The sequence below is a fragment of the Muntiacus reevesi genome, chromosome 4, assembly GCF_963930625.1.
Source record: "Muntiacus reevesi chromosome 4, mMunRee1.1, whole genome shotgun sequence".
In the NCBI taxonomy this organism is placed as follows: domain Eukaryota; kingdom Metazoa; phylum Chordata; class Mammalia; order Artiodactyla; family Cervidae; genus Muntiacus; species Muntiacus reevesi.
Window position 1 is genome coordinate 142,046,856 of NC_089252.1, and position 22,290 is coordinate 142,069,145.

At 54.7% G+C, this 22,290-nt stretch overlaps 1 protein-coding gene across 1 annotated transcript; it reads left to right on the forward strand.

Annotated features, from left to right (window-relative positions):
* Positions 1–305: 305 nt before the first annotated feature.
* Positions 306–21,315, forward strand: ITGA5 (integrin subunit alpha 5). The gene is made up of 30 exons (XM_065934241.1): positions 306–688; positions 6,896–7,026; positions 8,566–8,678; positions 8,796–8,916; positions 9,122–9,183; positions 9,274–9,319; positions 9,573–9,698; positions 9,929–9,973; positions 10,109–10,152; positions 12,045–12,101; positions 12,278–12,330; positions 12,615–12,823; positions 13,097–13,288; positions 13,510–13,555; positions 13,728–13,829; positions 14,028–14,083; positions 14,217–14,371; positions 14,685–14,822; positions 14,954–15,021; positions 15,379–15,529; positions 15,615–15,707; positions 15,825–15,904; positions 15,994–16,074; positions 16,187–16,292; positions 16,644–16,796; positions 17,945–18,031; positions 18,142–18,255; positions 18,880–18,981; positions 19,516–19,638; positions 20,221–21,315. The coding sequence occupies exons 1-30, from the start codon at positions 312–314 to the stop codon at positions 20,302–20,304; spliced, it is 3,315 nt and encodes a 1,104-aa protein (XP_065790313.1). The 5' UTR covers positions 306–311; the 3' UTR covers positions 20,305–21,315.
* The last annotated feature ends 975 nt before the right edge of the window (positions 21,316–22,290 follow it).

Below are 22,290 nucleotides of genomic sequence, written 5' to 3' on the forward strand. Positions count from 1 at the left end.
TGGGGGAGACCCCACACACATATTTCACACTCCCTCCGCCCTCCAGAGGTGATTCCTTTCCTCATTAGGAAATTCTCCACTCCCTTTTTCCGACTCCTTTTCCGAGCGTTTACGTTGTACATCTGGAAAGGATGCGAGAGGAAGGAGGGGGAAGCAGAGAGAAGGAGGGGGAGAGCCCAAACCCGCCCAGTCTGACCCAGTCCAGACAACCGGCCTCCAGCTGGGGCTGGGACGAGGGAAGTGGAGAGGTGCGGCCCCCCCACGCCCCTTCGGGGTGGGGGGCGCGGGCTCAGCGTTCCAGGGACCCAGGAATGCCCCCCCGCCCGCCCCCCCGGCAGGCGGGGGGAGGGCTCAGCCGGGAGTTTGGCAAACTCCTCCCCGCGTTGAGTCATTCGCCTCTGGGAGGTTTAGGAAGCGGCTCCGGGTCGGTGGCCCCAGGACAGGGAAGAGCGGGCGCTATGGGGAGCCGGACGCCAGGGTCCCCTCTCCACGCCGTGCAGCTGCGCCGGGGCGCCCGGCGCGGACCCCGGCTGCTGCCGTTGTTGCCGCTGCTGCTACTGCTGCTGCTGCCGCCGCCGCCCCGGGTCGGGGGCTTCAATTTAGACGCGGAGGCCCCGGCAGTGCTCTCCGGGCCCCCGGGCTCCTTCTTCGGCTTCTCGGTGGAGTTTTACCGGCCGGGGACGGACGGGTGAGTTGAGGAGGGTTGGCGGCGAGCTGGCGGAGGGCGGGGGTGCGCGCCTAGAGACTGGGGGCGCGGCTGGAGTCTGGAGGGGACCGAGGCTTGAGTTTGGGAGGCGGAGTTTGGAAGAACTGGGGCTGGAGTCGGGGGCCCGCGCTAAAGTTGGGGGCCCGCGCTGGAGTAGGGAGGGGACAGTGGCCGGCGTGGTGGGGGGGGCAGGAGTTAGAGCGATCAGCGGAGAAACATGTGTGGGGTGGGGAGAGGACACGAAGCTGCAAGCTGGAGAAGTCTGGGCAGGGGTCTTGCGGCCAAGAGAGAGAAGGGCGCGGGAAAGGAGAGCAGAGGGTCTCTGTTTGAGACTGGAGAACCGCGGGGACGGGAGGCGGGTGGGGACGGAGAGGGGGCGCGGAGGCCAGGAGGCTTTTTGGCGCATTGGGGAACCCCGGGACCCCCGAGGGCCATTGTGCTCAGAGAGGACTTGTCGAAGCAGAATGAGCTGTGTGGTGTGTGTGTGTGTGTGTAGTAAGAAGGAAGTCGGAGGCTGAAAGGGTCCCGGAGGTTAAATGGGGGCCAGCCTCACCCTCCCCTCCCCCCTCAACTCAGACTGGGAAAGACCCGGGAGGGGGATGGCGGCTCCCTCCCCTTCCTCCTCGGTCTCCTACTCTGCCCGCCACCCCCCACCGCATCTCTGTTCAGACGCGGGGATCCGGGAAGTTGGGAGAGTCCCGGGACTCTGGTCCTGGGGGGGACTGGGGCTGGGGGCTGGCTCAGCCAAGGGCGGGTACTGGGATGTGTCGGGAGGGGTGTGTGTGCGCGCGTGAAGGGGGGTGGGCGGTTTCCCTCTTCCTCTAGCTCTTGGGAGGAAGAGAAAAGCTGATTTCCTGTAGCTAGTCGGCTGGAGCTGAACTGAGACCGGGACTTCTGGGGCTGGGGTCGGAAGCTGAGGAGACGTGGGCTCCGAGGGCCCAAGAGTGTCAGAACACAGGACCTCAGAAACCGGAAAGTCTCCAAGGAGGATCCCGGTTCCCAACTCAGCGGGGTAACAAGCAGCCTGGATCCTGTGTGCCAGGAAGACGGGGAGCCCACAGGCTTGGGGAGACAAGCCAGGCAACATGAAAACAACGGTGTTTGCTTAAATGTGGGGAGTGAGGAGTAGTAAGAGGAGAAGGAAGCTGCCCCCGGTCTGGGACAGGGACTCCCGGGTGCCAGGTGACTGATCCTTGACCTCTGGAGGAGTCCTCTTTGTACATCTCTGGGCTCTGAGCCCCCCACTGCTCCTCACCATCGCCCCTCACCACTGGCCTTCACCACCACCACAGCCACCCCTGGTATCCAGGTTTGATAGACTCTCTGTCAGAGGTGAGCTGTTTTTACACATACAGTTAGCTGGTATCTACTCATTTCCTTTCTCTTTGGAGAAAAGGGGTTAATCTAGGTAATTCCACTTGGGTACAGGGACAAATTTCTCCTTTGTCTGGAGGACCTGAGGATGGGGAAAAAGAAAGATGGTTAGGTTCCAGCTGTTGGTTCTGGACTATTCAAGGTCCCCACCCAACCCCCACCCCACCCCCCTGGCCTCTTGCCCAAACCCCATTGCATCACCCTGGCCTGGAGTCTCTGCCAGGCCTGGCCTCCCCCAGGCCCCCTCAAACTGCTTACCACAACCCTAATGGAGTAGAGAAGAGGGAGGGAGGGGATGGGATCCTTCCCCACATCAGGGCACCAGGGGGGCTGGGGTCAGTTATCTGGCTCTTTACCTTCCTCTTACCCAACCCCCACCTAACAAGAGTGTCATCTCCCTTTTAAAACACGCCTCTGAAACATCTGGACTTTCATACATTCTGGGTCCCTAGGTGTCTGTTTGGCCCCTGGCCTGATCCTGTAGTCCCCAAAGCCCTTTTCTAGAGCAGGACCCAGCATTCTCAACCCCCCCCACCTTCTGCTCATCTCTCCTCCCAAGAGAACCCAGGTGTCCAGCTTGCACACCTCCCCCTCTCAGTTTTCTCTGTACAAAGCTCTCTTAGAATAGGACGCGGAACATTCCACCTCCCCAGTGACCTCCCTCCCCACTACAGCTGGGCCTCCAAGCCCTCCTCCCTGCAGGGGACAAGCAGAGCCCCTCACCTGGGGCCACGGCTGGAGAGGGAGGGCCTCGGTGTTCTTGGCCCCCTCCCTCACCTCTCTTGGTGGAAACTGAAACAGCATCAGAGGGCAGGGTAAGCACCAAGAGAAGTTCCACAGAGGAGTTCCACGGTAGGGAAGGGCCAGGCTTTAAGTCAGGTTGAGCTGGGTGTGCGTCCAGGCCCCACCTCTTACTTGTTCTTTGTGTGACCTGGGGTGAGCTACTTAAGACTTCAGTCTTGGAACCTGATCTTCTCCTGAAAATCAGACACCTACCTATGAGGCTATTCTGAGGACTAATTGAGACAGTATATATAAAGGGACCTGGTCCACAGAGGGTGATCAGTGTACATGGGAGGCATGACTTTATGAGGTACCTATTTTGTTTCTGGTTCCCTCCTCCCTAGACACCACCTAGTGCTTTGTCTAAGTTTTTCACCATTTCTTACTTGCTTTTAGTATTTGCTTATAGCATGACATTTATTTGCATTTTCTACCAATTTTTCTGTTGGATCATTACAAAAATCCTTGCCTTAGACAGATGAAGCTTTATTGTCCCCATTGTGTGTATATATATATGAACTGAAGCTTCAGGAGTCATAGGAGGTTAGAACTAGAAGTTTGTTTAGAGACTGTCCAAGGACAACCCATCATCTTACAGGCAGAGGATTCAAGTCTTGGAAAGGGGAAGTCAGTACCTTGGCCTAAGACGTGCGCTTAAAAGGTGCCCCAGCCTTAGCCTACCTCCTCAGCCCTTTGTAGTACTGCCACAAGTAGAGGCAGTTCCTCCTCCTCAGCCAGCCAGGCATCTCCCTGGAGAGGACGCTGGGGGACCCAGAACCAGGTGTTTCCTCTGGCCTGGCCAGGGCTGCTGTAGGACCTGCAGGAGCTGAGTCTGGTCCGTTTGCTACCCTCCACCCCCGACCTTGTTAGGCCATCAGAGTCAAACAGTAACCATGTATTGAACAGGAACTTGGTTAATCAGAAGCCTGACTGGCGAGATAGTGGAGAGGAGGGGACAAACTGGCAACAGGGTAGACCAGGTAACAGGACTCCCGGCTTCTGGCTCGTCCATTGGAAAAGATTCTGAGTGATCCTGGACATGTGACTTAAGTTCTCTGGGACTCAGTTTCCCCCTCTGTACAATGGGACTGACGTGGGACTGGATAAGCTGTATTTTTTGTTAAAGTTTTCTTTCTTCTTTTCCATCTTCCTTCTTTTTTCTTTTCTTCCTTCCTTCCTTCCTTTCTTTTTCTTTCTAATTCAAATGACATTTTACGGGGGCATTCTACATAAAACAGAGACAAGAGAGCGCTCTGAAAGAAGAAGGGGAGCAGTGTCAGGACCAAACTGGCTTCTGCTTACTCCATGTGGTAAGCCCTGAGGCTTCTACAAGAAAGTCTTCAATCCCAGAGATGCCCTCCTTGGTGCCCTCCCGCTGGTGCAGCCTGTGTCTCCAAGAACCAACTCTAGAATACCAGGGTTCTGAGGTTTCAGGATAAATTATGGCAATTACTTCTTCCCTTGGTCTCCATAGTTTGGAGTTTATCTGCCACGCTGCGCTGAGGAAGGAATAATTAATTCCTTTTTCCTGTTTTTTATCAACTAGAATTTAGAACAAGAAGACATCCATAGCTGCCAATCAGAGCTTCTGACCAATATGAGATAACCAGGTTCCCCACAGGAGTTGATATAATTACAGCCCAAAGCAAATACACTTGAGGTTTTAATTAGCCCGGGCTGCCTTATCAGGTAAATGCATGATTTCCGTTAGGCTTTCTGAAATAATGAAAATAGCCCAAGGACCCTCCGTTGTTACCTTCTTGGACCCTTAGTAGGATCCATCTGCTGTAGGATTTAGGAAGCAGGAACTAGGAGTGGGAGAATAAGGATAAGCTATGTGAGGTGCCACCCCAGACACCGGGTGCCTTGCTTGGCAATGGGGGAGGGCACTATTTACTGGACTTGGAGGAGCTGGGAAGGAAGGACCACTGCATCCTCAGTTGTAAGCCACAGGAGGCACAGGGCAGGTCTGGGTCGGGATCTGTGTCCTTTGCCTGCGTGCCAGACCTCTTGAACCTTCACTCGGCCACAGCCTAGGCCCCTGTCGCACAAGCCTATGGGATTTATAAACCTTGTAAGGCCCCTCTCACACCTTCCCGCCCCGCCACAAACTTCCTCAGGCCAACCCAGGAACACTCAGGCTTTGCTTCCCCCACCCAGGGAAGTGGTGGGAGAATCAAGAGTGGGAGTAGGGTCTCTTGGCCAAGGCCTGGAAGAGTATCAGAGCTCCAGAAGACTTTGAGGTAACCATCGCAACCTCTTCACCCAGAGGAAGCAGGTATTCCCAAGTCTCCACTGAGCTAGTGCCCGACCCCAGAACTCCTGCACCACTGCTGTTTTCTGGGGCTGCCTCTACTATGGAGGGTTGCACCCCTCTCTCCTCCCCTAGCCCCAGGCAAGGCAATCTCTCCCCAACACCAACCTCACCTACTAGGCCTGGCAGGCAACCGGGTCACTGTGCCTCTGAGTAGGCAGCTCCCACCCACCCCCAACTAGCTGTACCGCCTAAGTGAGAGAGGTGGGGCCCAGCAGGCGGGTGGGAGACAAACGGAGAAGTGAGAGGTTGGAAACAGACAGGAAGCCACAGGCAGTAAACATTTCCTGTCCCCAGGGTAACCGAGGCTGGCACCCCACCCCCCATCACTCCAGGAACTCTCACTCTGGGCCTCCTCTCCTGTTCTTCTGGACCCTTTCTTCTCCCTCCTCTGTCCTCATCCTGTGGTCCAGCCACCCTCACTTCAGTCCCTTGGAGCCGCTCCCTCTGGTGTTCCCATTCCTATTCCTCTTGGACACCACCCCTTCATCCCTCCCCCACCCATCCTGTCTCCCATCCCATCCCCCTGTCTCACACACCCCTGATTTTGTGATCTCTATCATAATCTCAGACTTGGGGACTCCTGGTAAGAAAGGCTGATGAAGGGATCCAAATATCAAGAAAAGGGTGGGTGCTGGGGGTGCTGAGAGCTGAAAGGGGTTGGAATCCAACAGAGATAGAGAACGCCAAGATGTGAGATAGAGAGAAAGACAGAGGGGGACAGACCTAAAACTAAAACCAAGAGAACAAGCAGTCATAGGGCAGAGGAACAGACTGAGAAGCAACGCCAGAGGCAGATACAGGAGGAGAGCAGAGGCCAAGGCTGGCAGGGACACTGGGTCAGTTGCCCTGGCTGCCAGATGCAGTCCTCATGGGAGACTCGAGTAGAAAGCCCAGAGGGCTGCCAGCTGCACTGAGGCCTTGGAGGCTAAGGACCCAGGAGTGATAGAGGCAGAGCCAGAGGCAGGAAGATTACCTAGGACCTTCCCTCACACCACCCCATTACAGAGGACCCCCAGCAAAGGCAACCTTCTCATCTCAGGGGAGATGAGTAACCATGTCCAGAACTAAGACCCAGCAGACTGAGATCTGAATTCAGACTTGAGGGATGGTGTATGGGAAAGGTGTTAAGAGGCTGAGACAGAGATCCAGCCAGGATGGGAGGGTCCCACCAGAGACCATGGTTAGGGCAGGCCCAGGCCCCGGGGAACAGTCTGTTTTCACCATCCTCCAGGGCCTCTCTCTACTTCTACTGCCTGATTTCCAAGTCTCACATTTTCCTCCTACACACCCCAGGGCCGGGCAGCCGGACGCCTGGGTCTTGCCCAGAGAAGGGCTTTGGCTTGGGAGCAGAGGGTAGGTAAAAGGACCCTGGGGTTCCAGGGGCTGCACCTCCAGTCTTCGCAGGTCCATAGGGGAGATGGGGAAGTTGGGGTCCAGGCCCTCTGGCCCCAACCCCTTCCTAGAATTGACTCTGGTTCCTCCTTCTAATGACAGGGGAAGGTGGGAAAGGGAGGGGGAGGAGGGGCTGTGTTAGTGACAGCGGCACATGGGGACCGCCTGACTCCAGCCTGTGCCTCTGGCATCCGTGGCATCTTCTGAGATATAAATACAACTCGGGGGGCATCTATCCCACCCCCAGCCAGCCCCTCCCCGCCTGGGGAGACTGCAGAAGAGTTAGGAGCCCCCCTGAAATGCCTCTCCTTTCCCTTCCGCAGGGTCAGCGTGCTGGTGGGGGCGCCCAAGGCTAACACCAGCCAGCCGGGAGTGCTGCAGGGCGGTGCCGTCTACCTCTGTCCCTGGGGCACCAGCCCGACGCAGTGCACCCCCATTGAATTTGACAGCAAAGGTAACCCGCTTCGCTGGTCGGGGAGGGGCTAAAGGGTGGGACTGAGGCTGGGGGGCGGGGCCCGGGCGGGATCTGGAGCGCGGGGCGGAGCCTAACCAGTTCCAGGGCCACGTGCTCCCGGGCTCTGGGACTCCAGCTCAGCGCCGCAGCGGTGCGGCGGCTCCCCGTGGCACTCACACCACGTTCCCAGTCCAGCCCAGCCCAAGGAGGGCGGGCATGATTCAGAAACATGTGGCTCTCATTTTCCCTGAATCACCCACACTCTGGGAGGCCAGGGCAGTAACACAGACAAAGACAGGGAGAGTCACAGAACCTATTCCAATTCTTTTAACTAAGCACTGACTAAGTGATAATGGGTGCCAGGCTCTGTGCTGTGTGCTGCAGGGGATTGAAACATGATTAAGCCACCGACCTCAAGGAGCTTAAGGTCCTAAGTAGATGCAGAGATGGACCAAGGGAGACAGGCTGAGCTAGCACTCGAAGAGCACTTGCTATGCACTGGACACTGTTGTCGGCACTTTACACATATTAATGCACTTCATCCTTTGAAGGAGGGCATGAGGTATGATTATCCCCATTTTATAGGAAATGGGTTAAGTAACTTGTCTAAGGTCACACAGCTAATAAGAGGTGGAGCGTGGATATGAACTTGAGCAGTCTGACTCCATAGATCAACTGGGGTGAGGGGACAAAAGAGGAGAGCATGAAAAGAGAGACAGTGAGGGAGGGGTGGTGTAAGAGCACAAAACCAATTTTTTTTTTTTTAAGTATATTTATGTGGCTGCATCCAGTCTTAGTCGTGGCATTCGGGTAGATCTTTCATTGAGGTACACAGACACTCTAGTTGTGGTGCACAGGCTTAGTTGCTCTGAAATGTGTGAGATCTTAGTTCCCTGACCAGGGATGGAACCCATGTCCCCTGCATTGTAAAATGGATTCTTAACCACTGAACCACCAGGGAAGTCCCTGATTATTATTATTTTTTTAATCTGAAAGACAGGTGAGGAGCAAAGGAATAAGAAAGGCAGAGAGGAAAAAAAAAAGAAAGGCAGAGAGGGCTTGGAAGGATAGAGACAGACAGATGCATGAACACACACACAGACATAGGGCAGAGATCCAGAGGTGTAAGAAAGGTCAAGGACATAGAACAGGTGCTAAGACACAAGCCCAGGTGTAGACAGAAGTGCACCCAGAGGGTTGCCCTCTCAGGAAATAGCCATTCCTCCCCACCTTATCTCAGCATCCTTGTCCCAGCTGGGTAAGGAGGCAAGCACATCAGGGGACTGCAGCTCTAGAAACCCCAGGTTCTGTGTGTGTGCACATGTGCCTATGTGCACACATGGGTATATGTGCACACACGCAGCAGAAGATGAGTCAGGCCACAACAAGCAGATTGTCAAGACCCTTCCTCACTTTCCGCCCCATGAGTCATGGGCTCAGGGCTTGGATGTGCCGAGGTACCCCCAGGCTGAGGGCATGGGCTGCTCTAAGGCTTGGCTGCCCACGGCTGGCATGACCCCACTTTCTCACTTCCCCAAGGCTCTCGGATCTTGGAGTCCTCAACGTCCAGCCCAGAGGGAGAGGAGCCTGTGGAGTACAAGTCCCTGCAGTGGTTTGGAGCGACAGTGCGAGCCCATGGCTCCTCCATCTTGGTGAGGGCCACGATGGGCAGGAGGGGTAGCAGTTGGGGATAACAGCACAGTGAGGAGGGAGGGAAGAGAGGCCCTGTTGGACTAAACCTGGCGCCTCCTCCTCCTGGGCCCTCCCAGGCCTGTGCTCCCCTCTACAGCTGGCGCACCGAGAAGGAGCCGCAGAGTGACCCCGTGGGCACCTGTTACCTCTCCACAGACAACTTCACCCGGATTCTGGAGTATGCACCCTGCCGCTCAGGTAGGGCAGGGGTGGCGTGAGTCCCGCATCTGCCTTCTCTGAGTCCTCACAATCCCCCACCCCCAACAGCCTTGATAGCCCACTGTCTGGTCCAGGGAGGTCCTTTCTAGGGCCCCCCTCTCCCCCTGCCTTCCCCAAACTCTCTGCTCTTTCCTGCGTGACCCGTCTGTGCAGAGCATCTTCCCACCACCTTCTCCTCTTGCAGATTTCAGCCAAGAAGCGGGACAGGGTTACTGCCAAGGGGGCTTCAGTGCCGAGTTCACCAAGGTGAGAGGGGATCTGGGAGGAGCCTGGCTGTGGGTGGTGGATGCAGGGGAATCAGGACCAGATGCAGACTCAACTTCTTCCCCTGCACAGACTGGGCGTGTGGTCCTGGGTGGACCAGGGAGCTATTTCTGGCAAGGTGAGTCCTTCCTCTGCTGTCCCTGCGTCTGTCTCCCGCACCCGGCCTCTCATCCCTCTCCCAGCCCAAGATCACAATCTTTCCTTCCTCTGCCCCTGTCCCAATACTCCTCTTCCTGTCCTCTGAGACTTACCTGTCCTCTCCCACCACCCTCCAAAAGCTTTCCCTCCTGAATATCTCCCCAGTCAGTCCCCAGTGCCCCACTCCCTGCCACCTCCTCCTTCGGCCATCCACTCCTTATCGCCTTCTCCAGGCCAGATCCTGTCCGCCACCCAGGAGCAGATTGCAGAATCCTATTATCCCGGGTACCTGATCAACCCAGTTCGGGGGCAGCTGCAGACTCGCCAGGCCAGTTCCATCTATGATGACAGCTACCTGGGTAAGTGAGCAAATGGGGTGGGAGCTGCAGGGGGAGAACCTCGGGGGGCCCCTGTCCTCACTCACCCCTCACCTCCCTTCTCCCACCCAGGCATCCCCAGCCCCGCACCCTATGTGTCATGTGTGGGCTGACTATGAAGGCTCAGTAGGGGTGGGGAAGGGATTGAGGATGGGCCAGGACAGAGGGGTCCCCAAAGCAAGAAACCTAATATCCATCCACCTGCCCCCCAGGATACTCTGTGGCTGTGGGTGAATTCAGTGGTGATGATAGAGAAGGTGAGTGCATCCCCAGTCTGGGGCCAAGGGAGGGGGCAGATGGAGACCCCAGATCTGGAGCCCCAAGGACTGAGACATTTTTGTCTGACTCCCCTTCCCCTGCCCTTAGCCTGCAACCTTCTCTTCCCTTTCCAGACTTCGTTGCTGGTGTGCCCAAAGGGAACCTCACCTACGGCTACGTAAGGCCCAGCCTGACCCTCCCTCCCCTCACCCCCCTCCCCTGCCTAATCACAAAGAACCATGCATGGTGATTTGGGAGGGCTCAAAAAGTGGATCAGAACACAGGCTCTTGGGTCAGACCAGGGTTCAAGTTCTGGCACTTAACTCTGGATGAATCTATGATTTGTTCCTATCCCACTTCATTCTGTAAAAATCTTGAGTCTGCTTAACCTCTCTGAGCCTCACTCTTCTCTGAATAATGGGATAATAATAGTTCTGACCTCACAAGGCTCTTGTAAGGATGAAGTGAGATAAGGCATGTGAAAGTACTTAGTGAACTCTTAGGCAGGGTACAACTGTAGTTGTTATTATTAGACCATGGCGAGTGCTTTAAAAAGGGTATAGATAAGAATGCCATAGGAGTCCGTTTAATTACCAACATTTATTAGGGCAAGGTATGAGATAAGAAGATGAATAAGACATCACACCCCATCTTGTACGGCTTCTAATCAAGTATGTAAGATAAGACACACATATGATGGTAATCTAGCGTGTAGCTCCTATGCATAAGCCCCTCAGTGCATCAGGCGCTGTCCACTCATGATTTCTATTCTTCCCAACAAGCTTATCGGGGGATATATTACCAGTCACATTTTACACATGAGAAAGCTGAGACTGGAAGAGACCAAGTAAGTTGTTTGAGATCACCCAGTTAGTAAGTGGCTGGATAGAGATTTAAAACCAGACCTGTTTTATTCCAAAGTCAGCATTCTTTCTGCACTAACGTAAATTTCAGGAAAGTGGTTAAGATGATACAGCAGTTTAGGGGGAGTAATAACCTCCTTTCTAGGGTGGGGATGGATCAGAAAAGGTTCTATGAAAGACCAGAGGAGATGAGGAAAGACAGCATCCTAGACCGGAGCATGAGAAGGGCATGGAAGGAAAGGGAAACAATTCAGGCCAGTTCAGCATGGGCTGACTGACAATAGAGAGACTAAAGAGAGACTGGGGGATTCCTTGGTGCTCCAGTAGTTATGAATCCATGCTTTCAATGCAAGGGATCTGGGTTCAGTCCCTGAACATAAGGGAACTAGATATCCTTTATGTCACAACTAAAGATCCTGCATGCCACAACTAAGACCCAGTGCAGCCAAATAAACACAAAAAGAGAGGCTGGGCAAAAACAGACAGGTTGGGTCCAGATTCTCCAGGGCCTCAGAGGACCAGCCAATAAGCTGAGATTGGGCCATGGCTGCGGGGAACCACCACGATTTTCCAAGCCAGCAGTGTCCCTCCTAGACCAGCTCTAGGGTGATCAGTCTCGGTGCCGTGGGGAAGGGCAGTGAGGGGAAGGGAATGTCCGAGGCAGGCGGAGACCAGGGCTTTCTCCAGCATTCCTTGGGGAGGGCTCACACCAGAGGAACAGCAGCAAGACTGAGGAAGAGAATGAGGAGTCAAGAGACCAGTGTCGCCCATCACTAAGGGGCGACATGGGGGAGACATGAGTGCATGTGGTTTGGGAGGGCTGGGGGATGAGGCTTCAATCATTCAGCTAATAATTAGTGTCTATTCTCACCAAGCATGACTTTAAGCTCTCGGGAGAAAGCAAAGAACAAAACAGCTCCTGCCTTCATGATCTCACATTCTAGTAGGTAGATCAGATGCACAACAGACAGATAAGTATGGAATCTGTCAGTAGTGGTTGCTAGGTGACATGGAGGAAAATAATGAAGTCCCCATGAGATGGGGCTACCAGTACAGAGATAAGACTATGGTGAAGGCAAAGCACAGAAGGGAATTACAGGACAAGTGGTCTATGTCTCCAAGGAATGACTGCCCCTGGGTATCCTGTACCCATTTGTCCTCCATCCATCTAAGTCTGGGATCAATGGGTATGTCTCCTCATCCCCAGGTCACCATCCTTAATGGCTCAGACATCCGGTCCCTCTACAACTTTTCAGGGGAACAGGTGAGGACACCCCCTCTACAACCCAGCTTGACCCTCTGCCAACCAAGCCCTGGCCCTGAGTCAGTAAGCTCAGCCCAACTTCTCAGGCTCCCTGGAGTCCCTGACTTCCCCCCACAGCCCTTGTTGATTGACTCCCTGGTACTGACCCGCTGCTGCCGCTCTGTCTGCCTCCCCAGATGGCCTCCTATTTTGGCTACGCAGTGGCTGCCACAGACATCAACGGGGATGGGTGAGTAGTGGAGAACGCACAGTGGTGCCCTCCCCAGGGGTGAGGGGTGGGGGTGGGACAGAGAAACACAAGGAGAGTTCCTCCCTGGATTCTCCTTCTGCCTGCATTCCCTCGGCTCAGGGGCAAGGAGAGAGCTGAGCACCAAAAGCCAGAAGATCTCAGGTCTCTCCCCTGGGTGGAAAAGAGCCGGGAATCCAGGATGCCTGGGCTTTCCTGGCACTGGGACTGAGGGGGGTGGGGGGAATGGCATGGTCTCAGGATGCTGGTGTTTCCCCTATCCGCAGGCTGGACGACTTGCTGGTAGGGGCGCCCCTGCTCATGGAGCGGACAGCCGATGGGCGGCCGCAGGAGGTGGGCAGGGTCTACATCTACCTGCAGCGCCTGGCTGGCATGGAGCCCACACCCACCCTGACCCTCACTGGCCAGGATGAGTTTGGCCGGTTCGGCAGCTCCCTGACCCCCCTGGGGGACCTAGACCAGGATGGCTACAATGGTGAGCACCGTATGGGCTCCAGTGGCTGAGGAGGAGCCAGGGGCCTGAGTCAGAAGGGATCTGGGGAGAGGTGACTCAGATAAGAAAACCAGGACCCCCCAGCGTCTCCTGGAGGATTTTAATCCCAATATCTAGATCTTGGGGCTTGAAGAGTTTAGCATACTGGGAATGACAGATGGGAAAAATCGGATCCTAGGTCCTGGGGTCTGGTGGTAGAGATCTGAACTCCTGGACTCCCGGCCTGCTGACTGGTTTGTGTTGTGTGTCTTGCAGATGTAGCCATTGGGGCTGCCTTTGGTGGGGAGAACCGGCAGGGAGTGGTGTTTATATTCCCTGGGGGCCCAGGGGGTCTGGCATCTAAGCCTTCCCAGGTTCTGCTGCCCTTGTGGGCAGCTGGCCACACGCCGGACTTCTTTGGCTCTGCCCTTCGAGGAGGCCGAGATCTAGATGGCAATGGATACCCTGGTGAGTGGTGCCCGAGACCCCTTTCACCTTAGAATTCGTTGGTCACAGACCCCCTAGCCTCTAACCTATTTGCCTAAGCTCCTGGGTGCAGTTCTAGCATGGTGCCACCAGGTGGCGATGCCCCTCACTTCAGCCTCCTTGAACAATGCGGCTAGAAGGGGTTGGGAAGAGTTCTGTTTGGGGGCCTGCTGTAAGGGGTAGTTTCTTTTGATTTCTTGCAGATCTGATTGTGGGGTCCTTTGGTGTAGACAAGGCTGTGGTATACAGGTATGAACTCAGGAAGGGGGCAGCCTGGAAGACATGGGAACTGGGGGATTTCTCAGTAGGGCTGAGTTTGGGGAAGTGTACAAACTGGGATCCTGGGGCTTGGGCATCGGCTTCCTGTGCCCAGGTTCCTGAGGAGCCCTAGTTCTTTGACCCCCACGTTCACTCTTGGTAGGGGTCGCCCCATCGTGTCTGCCAGTGCCTCCCTCACCATCTTTCCCGCCATGTTCAACCCAGAGGAGCACAGCTGCAGCTTGGAGGGAAACCCTGTGACTTGGTAAGTTGGGGGGGTGGGGGCGGGAGATTGCGGGATGGAGTCTGGGGGTACCTCATCCATGCCTGGAAGTGGGGAGGGAGAGCAGGCCTTCGAAAGGGGGCACATGGGACTGTCCCAGTCCAGGTCTGTCTGGGAGGCAGGCAGAGAATACAATGCCTGTTCCAGTTGAATATACCAGCTTTCCTTTTGGTCCTCTAGCATCAACCTCAGCTTCTGCCTCAATGCTTCTGGAAAACATGTTCCTGACTCCATCGGTGAGGGAGACTGCCTGAACCTTTCAGGCACTGGGGCAGGGGTGGAGGGGCTGGGCACTTGGGGACCTCTTTTCTCTCTGGATAAATCAGGAGGGAGGGGAAGATGCTCCTTAATGTACATTCGTGGCCACAGGCTTCACGGTGCAGCTCCAGTTGGACTGGCAGAAGCAGAAGGGCGGGGTGCGGCGGGCGCTGTTCCTGGCCTCCCGACAGGCCACCCTGACCCAGACCCTGCTCATCCAGAATGGGGCTCGGGAGGACTGCAGAGAGATGAAGATCTACCTCAGGGTAGGGGCAGGAGGGCGGGGTGTGGACTGGCTTGGGGAGGGTGGCCACATAGAACTGGGGACCCCTCCTGAAAGGAAGAGGATTGGGAGATTCCAATGAAGGTCCTGGGACTTTGGGAGGCTGGGGAAAGGTGCCTTTTTGTCCGAGGAGCTGGGAACCAGGCTGCCTCAGAAGCAATGAGCACGGTCGTTTGGACACCTAAATTCTTGAGGGTCTTGCGTGGACAAAGGGAGATGTGAGAGGATGAGGAGCAGGGCCGCCAAGTCCCCTGTGTCCCCTGACTCTGTGAACCCTCCCCCACTCCCGGCCCCAGAACGAGTCAGAGTTTCGAGATAAACTCTCCCCGATTCACATCGCTCTCAATTTCTCCCTGGACCCTCAAGCCCCAGTGGACAGCCACGGCCTCCGGCCAGTCCTACACTACCAGAGCAAGAGCCGCATAGAGGACAAGGTGAGGGCAGGGTGGGGAGACAGGCCGGGAGGGGAGGGGCCTGGGCCCCTGGGGACGGGGCCCTGGAGCGGGAAGCCGACAGCTTGGGAGGCAGTCACAACTCCCCCTCTCAAGGCTGCCCCGCTCCCCAGGCTCAGATCTTGCTGGACTGTGGAGAAGACAATATCTGTGTGCCAGACCTACAGCTGGAAGTGTTTGGGTGAGTGAAGGCTGACGTCAGGCTGGGGGGTTCCAGATGCTGAAGTCGCCTAGCAGGACACATGGAGCTTGGAAGCACCTGGCACGTGGAAAAGTAGAAGAGGAACATATCAGCTGGCTGTGTGACCTTGGGAAATTACGCAACTTCTTTGTGTAGTGAGAATAATAGCATCTATTTCTCTAGCTTTTTGGAAGGATTAAATGAAATAATCTACATAAAGCATCTAGCCTAATGCCTGCCTTAAAGCTGGAAGTCAGTGAACGGTGTCTATTATTATTATATTATTATTGTTAGGGCCCATTGTCTGACTCAGCAATTAATTCCCCAGTGTCCCTGACCCCTGTGTATCCCCTCCAGGGAGCAGAACCACGTCTACCTGGGCGACAAGAATTCTCTGAACCTCACTTTTCACGCCCAGAATGTGGGTGAGGGTGGCGCCTACGAGGCAGAGCTTTGGGTCACGGCCCCTCCGGAGGCTGAGTACTCAGGACTCGTCAGACACCCAGGGGTGAGTGAGGACCCACAGGCGGGGCTTGGGAGGAGACCCTGCCAGAGGGACACTGAAGCCTTATCTGCACCCACCCTACCTCCAGAACTTCTCCAGCCTGAGCTGTGACTACTTTGCTGTGAACCAGAGTCGTCTGCTGGTGTGTGACCTGGGCAACCCCATGAAGGCTGGGGCCAATGTAAGTCTGGGACCATCTCGCCCCGAGCTGAGCTGGGGGAAGGGAAGGAGGGCTGCAGTCGGTGTGTGGCAGACACCCGATCTAACAGCCCGCTTGTCCGTCCTCCCTGTCCCGCAGCTCTGGGGTGGCCTTCGCTTCACCGTCCCTCACCTCAGAGACACGAAGAAAACCATCCAGTTTGACTTCCAGATCCTCAGGTAGAGAGGGGGCGGGGCAGGGACGGAATCTGGTGCAGGTGACCTTCTGGCTGGGCTCTAGCACCATCAGTCTCTCCTCCGTCCCACAGCAAGAATCTCAACAACTCGCAAAGCGACGTGGTTTCCTTCCGGCTCTCGGTGGAGGCTCAGGCCCAGGTCTCTCTCAACGGGTCAGTGCCCGGGCAAAATGGGGCGTCTCTGGGAGGGGAGACCGACTTCTGCCAAAGAAGGCATATGAAATGGGGTCCCTTCCACAGTCCTCTAAACCACCCTCCTCTGCAGTGTCTCCAAGCCTGAGGCAGTGCTATTTCTGGTGAGCGACTGGCATCCCCAAGACCAGCCGCAGGAGGAGGGTGACGTGGGCCCAGCTGTCCACCATGTCTATGAGGTGAGTGGGCTGCTGGGAATGGAGGGCGGGGCTAGAATGAATGACAGGGAAGGAGGAGCCAGTATGAGTGACAGATGGCTGGGGCCAGCCTGAGGGGCTGAGGGGAAGAGAGGGAAGGGAGAGGTAAAGGCCTGGACCGATCAGTGAGAGACTGGCCAACTGAGTGACTTAGAAGGGAGGATGGAGCCACCTCCAGGAGAGTTGGCTGGAAAGGATTTCATCTCCTCCCGTTGATTTCCTGCCTCACTCCTGAGACTCAGAGCAGGGAAGAGTGGGCCACTGGGATCCGGGTCTCAACAGGGCAGAATCGCTCCCTCCCTTCCTGTGATGACTGTGCCTTCCTCTCCTCAGCTCATCAACCTGGGCCCCAGCTCCATTAGCCAGGGCGTGCTGGAGCTCAGCTGTCCCCATGCTCTGAATGGCCAGCAGCTCCTCTACGTGACCAGGGTCACAGGACTCAGCAACTGCACCACCAGTCACCCCCCCAACCCAGAGGGCCTGGAGGTGAGGGGCCTGGGGACTGGCCGGGAGGTGGGGGGAACCAAGTCGGTGGTAGTTGGGGAAGGTTGCAGGGACCTGGAAGAGCTAAAGAGGATGTGCCTGGAGCTAGGACTTAGGCCACTGGAAGGCAGTCAGAAGTCCCACAAGACCTCTTGAGGCCATGAGAGGGGAAAAGATTGTTTTAAGCACTGCACTTCTGTCTTTCTGCCTGAAGTATCCTTTCCTGACTCCGTGCCCTGGCATACTCCTAGGACCCAGCTCAGCACCACCCCCTCTGGAAAGCCTTCTTCAGACCCACTCCCCTAGACCCCAGTGTCTGTTTTAAAGTTCATTTTATTCATAGACAACATTTAAATTAAATGAATGACTTTACAGAACCATGTCACCGGCTCAGGAAATATCACAGTAACCAAAATTCACAAGGTCCCTACTCTCATGGAGTTAGAGGAGGGTGATAAACAGTAAGGCTTCCCAGGTGGTACAGTGGTAAAGAATCTTCCTGTCAGTGCAGGAGATGCAAGAGACAAGAGTTCTGTCCCTGGATTGGGAAGATTCCCTTTAGTAGGAAATGACAACCCACTCCAGTTTTCTTGCCTGGAAAATCCCATAGTCAGAGGAGCCTGGTGGGCCACAGTCCATGGGGTCACAAAGAGTCGGACATGAATGAGCAACTGAGCATGTGCACACAGTAAACAATAAAAATTAGAAGAGAGAGGAACAGATATCGAAAAGTGATGAAAGTGCAGTGCTCACATGCTGGGGTGGGGTGGAGCTGGGAGCCTGTTTGAGTTGAATCATCAGGGAAAACCTCTTGAGGAGGGAACAGGTGAATTGAGTATGAAAGATAAGGATGAAACTGCTTGTGAAGACTCAAGAAAGAGTATTCCAAGCAGAGGAAACAGCCAGTGCAAAAGCCTCAAGGCAGAGTCAGTGCCCTAATTATTTATTGATACATCACCTCCTCCTAAACTCCAGGGACCAAATCTTACTCGTTTCCGTATTTCAACAACGAACTTGCTGCCTTGCCATAGGAGGTGGTCAGTTGCATGGATGGAAGACCAGGTCAAAGCTGCTGCAGACCCCAGATGCAGGCTGACTCAGATGCTGTAATGAGGTGGGAGAGTCAGCTAATGGTCTCTTTCCTCTTGCAGTTGGATCCTGAGGGTTCCCAGCACCACCGGCTGCAAAGACGGGATGTTACAGGTCGGAGCCCTGCCTCCTCAGGGCCTCAGATTCTGGTAAGTTGTCCTGGGAATGAGGTCTGTGCCCAAGTGTTGAATACTTCCGTGGGTCCTCAGAGCCACCAGAAGGGCAGAAGTCATGGTTCAAGCCTCCTATTTCTCCCCAGAAATGCCCAGAGGCAGAGTGTTTCAAGCTGCGCTGCGAGCTGGGGCCACTCCACCGGCAAGAGAGCCGAAGTCTGCAACTTCATTTCCGCATCTGGGCCAAGACCTTCCTACAGGTGAGGGAGCCTCACCTCAGTCCTGACACCTCACCCCTGACCTTCAGGCCTGCTGGACTGATCCCCGCTTTCCCCACTGCCCTAGCCATCTGCTTTGGTGACTGGGACCCAGGCAGCCCCACTCCCCTCCCTCACTGTTGTTTTGACAGGGCTGTGTGTCCTTGGCGGCACCTAGTGGCCTCACTGGGAACGACAGCTTCCCTTTTCTGGCCCATTCAGAGGAGGGGAGGGCTGGAGGGAGACTAGCCAGCAAATAAGGACAGAAAAACAGAGACTGAGGATGAATCCATCGTGGAGAGGCAAGCAGATGTGTAAACAGGAAATGGTAGTCATTTGTTGAATGCACACTATGGGCTAAACATTGTCATAGGTGCTTAACCCATATTAATGACTCAAGAAAATCAAGAAATTTTTTTTCTATTGAACATGCTGTTATCTAATTATCCACTGTTCAGTTATAACTATTTAGTTACATATTTATTTTCTCTTATAAGGAATGTAGACAGAGATTCAGAGAATGAGTTCAAAATAGGGAAAGATTATAACCAGAGCCAGAAACTGGGGAGCCCTATGTCCTCCAGATGCCAAGACGGGCCACCCTGAACACCTTTCCCCCACCCACAGCGGGCGCACCAGCCATTTAGCCTGCAGTGTGAGGCCGTGTATGAAGCCCTGAAGATGCCCTATAAAATCCTGCCTCGCCAGCTTCCCCAAAAGGAGCTGCAGGTAAGTCTAAGGCCAGCAGGCTGGGCCAAGGAAGACAGAGTTCTGGGCCTGGCACAAGGACTGGGACATGACGGGGGCTGGCCTGATTATGGTAACAAACATTGATTGAGCATCTACTATGGGCCAGGCACTGTGCTAAGTCCTGGGAATATAATGATAAGATGGACAGGGCAGTAAGAAGACAGTGTGACACGGACCAGCATGTTTATGGGACCACATCATAGGGACACTTGAACACAGACTTGCAGAATTGGGAAAGGCTTTCTGGAAGAAGTGATGTTTAAGCAAGAGCTGAAGAATCCTTGGGCTCTACCAGGCTAACCGGTCAGGAAAGGAATCTTTTCTGGGGCGAGGAAAAGGTGTGAAGGCCCGAAAGAAACAATAATGCACATTTTAGAAATTTGAAGTTCAGAATTCTGTTAGCCTCAAGTGGGAAGGGAGAGAGGGTTTCTAAGTCCAGTGGGAAGTGGGAGCCAAGTGTAGGGTGGGAAGAACCAGTGGCTTTTCAGTGATCTCTCCTGGCTTGCTCCCCAGGTGGCCACGGCTGTGCAGTGGATCAAGGCAGAAGGCAGCCACGGAGTCCCTCTCTGGATCATTATCTTAGCCATCCTCATCGGTCTCCTGCTCCTCGGTCTCCTCATCTATATCCTCTACAAGGTCAGCCACATCCTACTCGACTTGGCCTTCTCTCACCAGGTTCTGCCCTTGACTCAGCATACTCCCTAGTATGTGCCTCCAGGCCAGTTCTCCAGCCACATGGATCCCCTCTGGACACTGCCTATACCATCCCTTCTTTCATTCTACAGCCCCTAGCTTAGAGTTCTCTCGACTCAAGCTGGTAAGTTTACCAATACTTTCAAAATCAAGGTGACTCACAAGTGGCCAGTGTGTGGCATATGTGTCTGTCACCTGCTCCAGAAACCCATGGTAGCGGTCACTAATTGATCATACTCTAGCAATAGCCTCAGAATCCTTCTCAAGAGGCAGCCACTTCTAGGCAGCGAGACTTCAAATCTGTTTGCCAAACCTGGCTTAACTGGGGGCATTTTTACAACACCAAAGCACCCCAGCCTAAGCCCTCCTGGCCCATTAGACCTCTTGGAGAGGTAGTCTTCACAGACTGAATTTGGGCCACTTTTGCAAGATGGGGAGATTGGAAGCACTGAAGTCAGCTTCATACCTTCCTGGAATAAGATCTGCAGAGAAGTAACTCAATTCTCTCTCCTTTCTTCTCATTAGCTCGGATTCTTCAAACGCTCCCTCCCGTATGGCACCGCCATGGAAAAAGCTCAGCTCAAGCCTCCAGCCACCTCCGATGCCTGATTCCTCCCAATCTTGAAGGCCCATTCCCCCCACCCTCAGTCTACTGACAGGGAGGGGGCTGGGCGCTTCCTGAAGGTGCTGAGGGCCAGGGAGAAGCTCCTCTCCCCAGCCCAGAGACATACTTGAAGGGCCAGAGCCGGGAGGTGAGGAGCTGGGGATCCCCTCCCCCCATGCACTGTGAAGGACCCTCGTTTACACATGCCCTCCTCATGGATGAGGGAACTCAGATCCAGGGACAGAGGCCCCAGCCTCCCTGCCACCTTTGCATTTTGGAGAATTTCCTGAAAACACCTTGGAACCAGAACTAGGGGATCCAATCCCAGTTCTCCGGCTCAGATGTGGCGCCAGGACTTCCTGTCCAGCTCCAACCCGCAGAGATCTGTTGTCGGCCTTGCCAGAGATCCACAGGAAGCCCCCAGCTAAGAGCCTGGAACCTGGGGAGCGAGACATGGCAGCTCTGGACAGCCCCCACCCCGGTGGGCCAACAAAGAACACTAACCATGGATGGCACCCCAGGCCCAGCTCAGGACAGATCCCACACCAGGATCCACGCTGGCCCAGAAGCAGCTCCAAGGGGAACCAGAACTTTCACAGGGCCAGATCGAACCTGGGGCCTCTGGAGCCTGAAGTTCATCTGGGACCCAGACTCAGATGTTGGTAACCTAACTTGGCAGATCCAGGACATTTGAGCCTGCTCCAGACCTGGGCCTGGAGACCAAATCCACCTCTGACTCAGGAGAAGTCAGGAATTGCCCAGGACCCTGAAGGGGCCATGATGGTAAAAGATCTGGAACCTTAACCCTGGCTGGATGTAGGCCCTCTCAGTCCTCCGCAGAAAGGGGGAGCCTGCTGTCCCGGGCCTGCAGGTTTGGGTTCTGCCCGCCAGCTGCACTGACGCTGCCCCTCCTCTCCCTACCCAACCCTCCCCTCACCTCGGCTCCAGACACCCGGGACTTATTTAAACTCTGTTGCAAGTGCAATAAACCCGGCCTGGTGCCCCCACTGATCAGAGCTGGAATCTGTCTTCTCCATACTCTTTCCAGATCTTTCCTGGAACCAGACCGCTTGGTGGATGGGAAATGTTTCTTGCAGTTTCTTTCCACTGGGAACCAGGAGTATGACCCCCCAGGAACTGTGGGACTAGTTTTGGGGTTACCTTTTCTTACATGGAAGAGATAATGGAAGGGGTGAAAGCAGGGCTTGACTCCTGCCCATCTCCCAGCCCCATCAGATCACCAGATCTGATCCTAACACCTCTAAGAGAACAGGGAGAGGAATTCTTCTCTTTGGGTTTGAGGGTTAGGGAAGAATACAAAGAAAGGGAGAGGTCAGAGCTGAAGGTGGAAGAAGATGGCCCAGAAGACTCACTTAGGCTTCCCGAAATTAGAATAATGAAAAGGGTTGAGAGAAAAGGCCACAGAACTAAATCAGAAGACAGCCAGTTGGGTTTGTGTTTAGTTTTCATTACCCATTGTATTCCGATGGGTATTTCAGTTCAGTTCAGTTCAGTCGCTCAGTCATGTCTGACTCTGCGACCCCATGAATCCGATGGGTAGAGGGAATGCTAGTTTACATACATTATCTCATTTAATTTCTACCAAATTAAATGTGCGAGGCAGGCACAATTAACCCCACTTACACAAGGGGAAATTGAGGTCCAGAGAAGTTATGTAACTTGCCCAAGGTCACAGTCTAATTCAGTCTTGCCCGACTGTGAAAGCCCACATTCTTAACCAACATGACAGACAGTTCAGGTCTTTGAAGATAAAGTGAGGGAACCCCTCAGCATCCTCTGTCTCCTCGAGGCCTATCCTAAAGTAGTGTCCAGCAGGAGCCTGGGGAGGGATGCTGAAATTCAAACAGGATTGTTAGAGGCAAAGGTGTCTATGTCCTGCTAGACTGAGGTCAGCCACCAGAGGGCGGCACAGTCACAAATTTATGGGAATTTGGGGAAGGGAGGCTATGTATGAGGTCCTCTTCACCCTC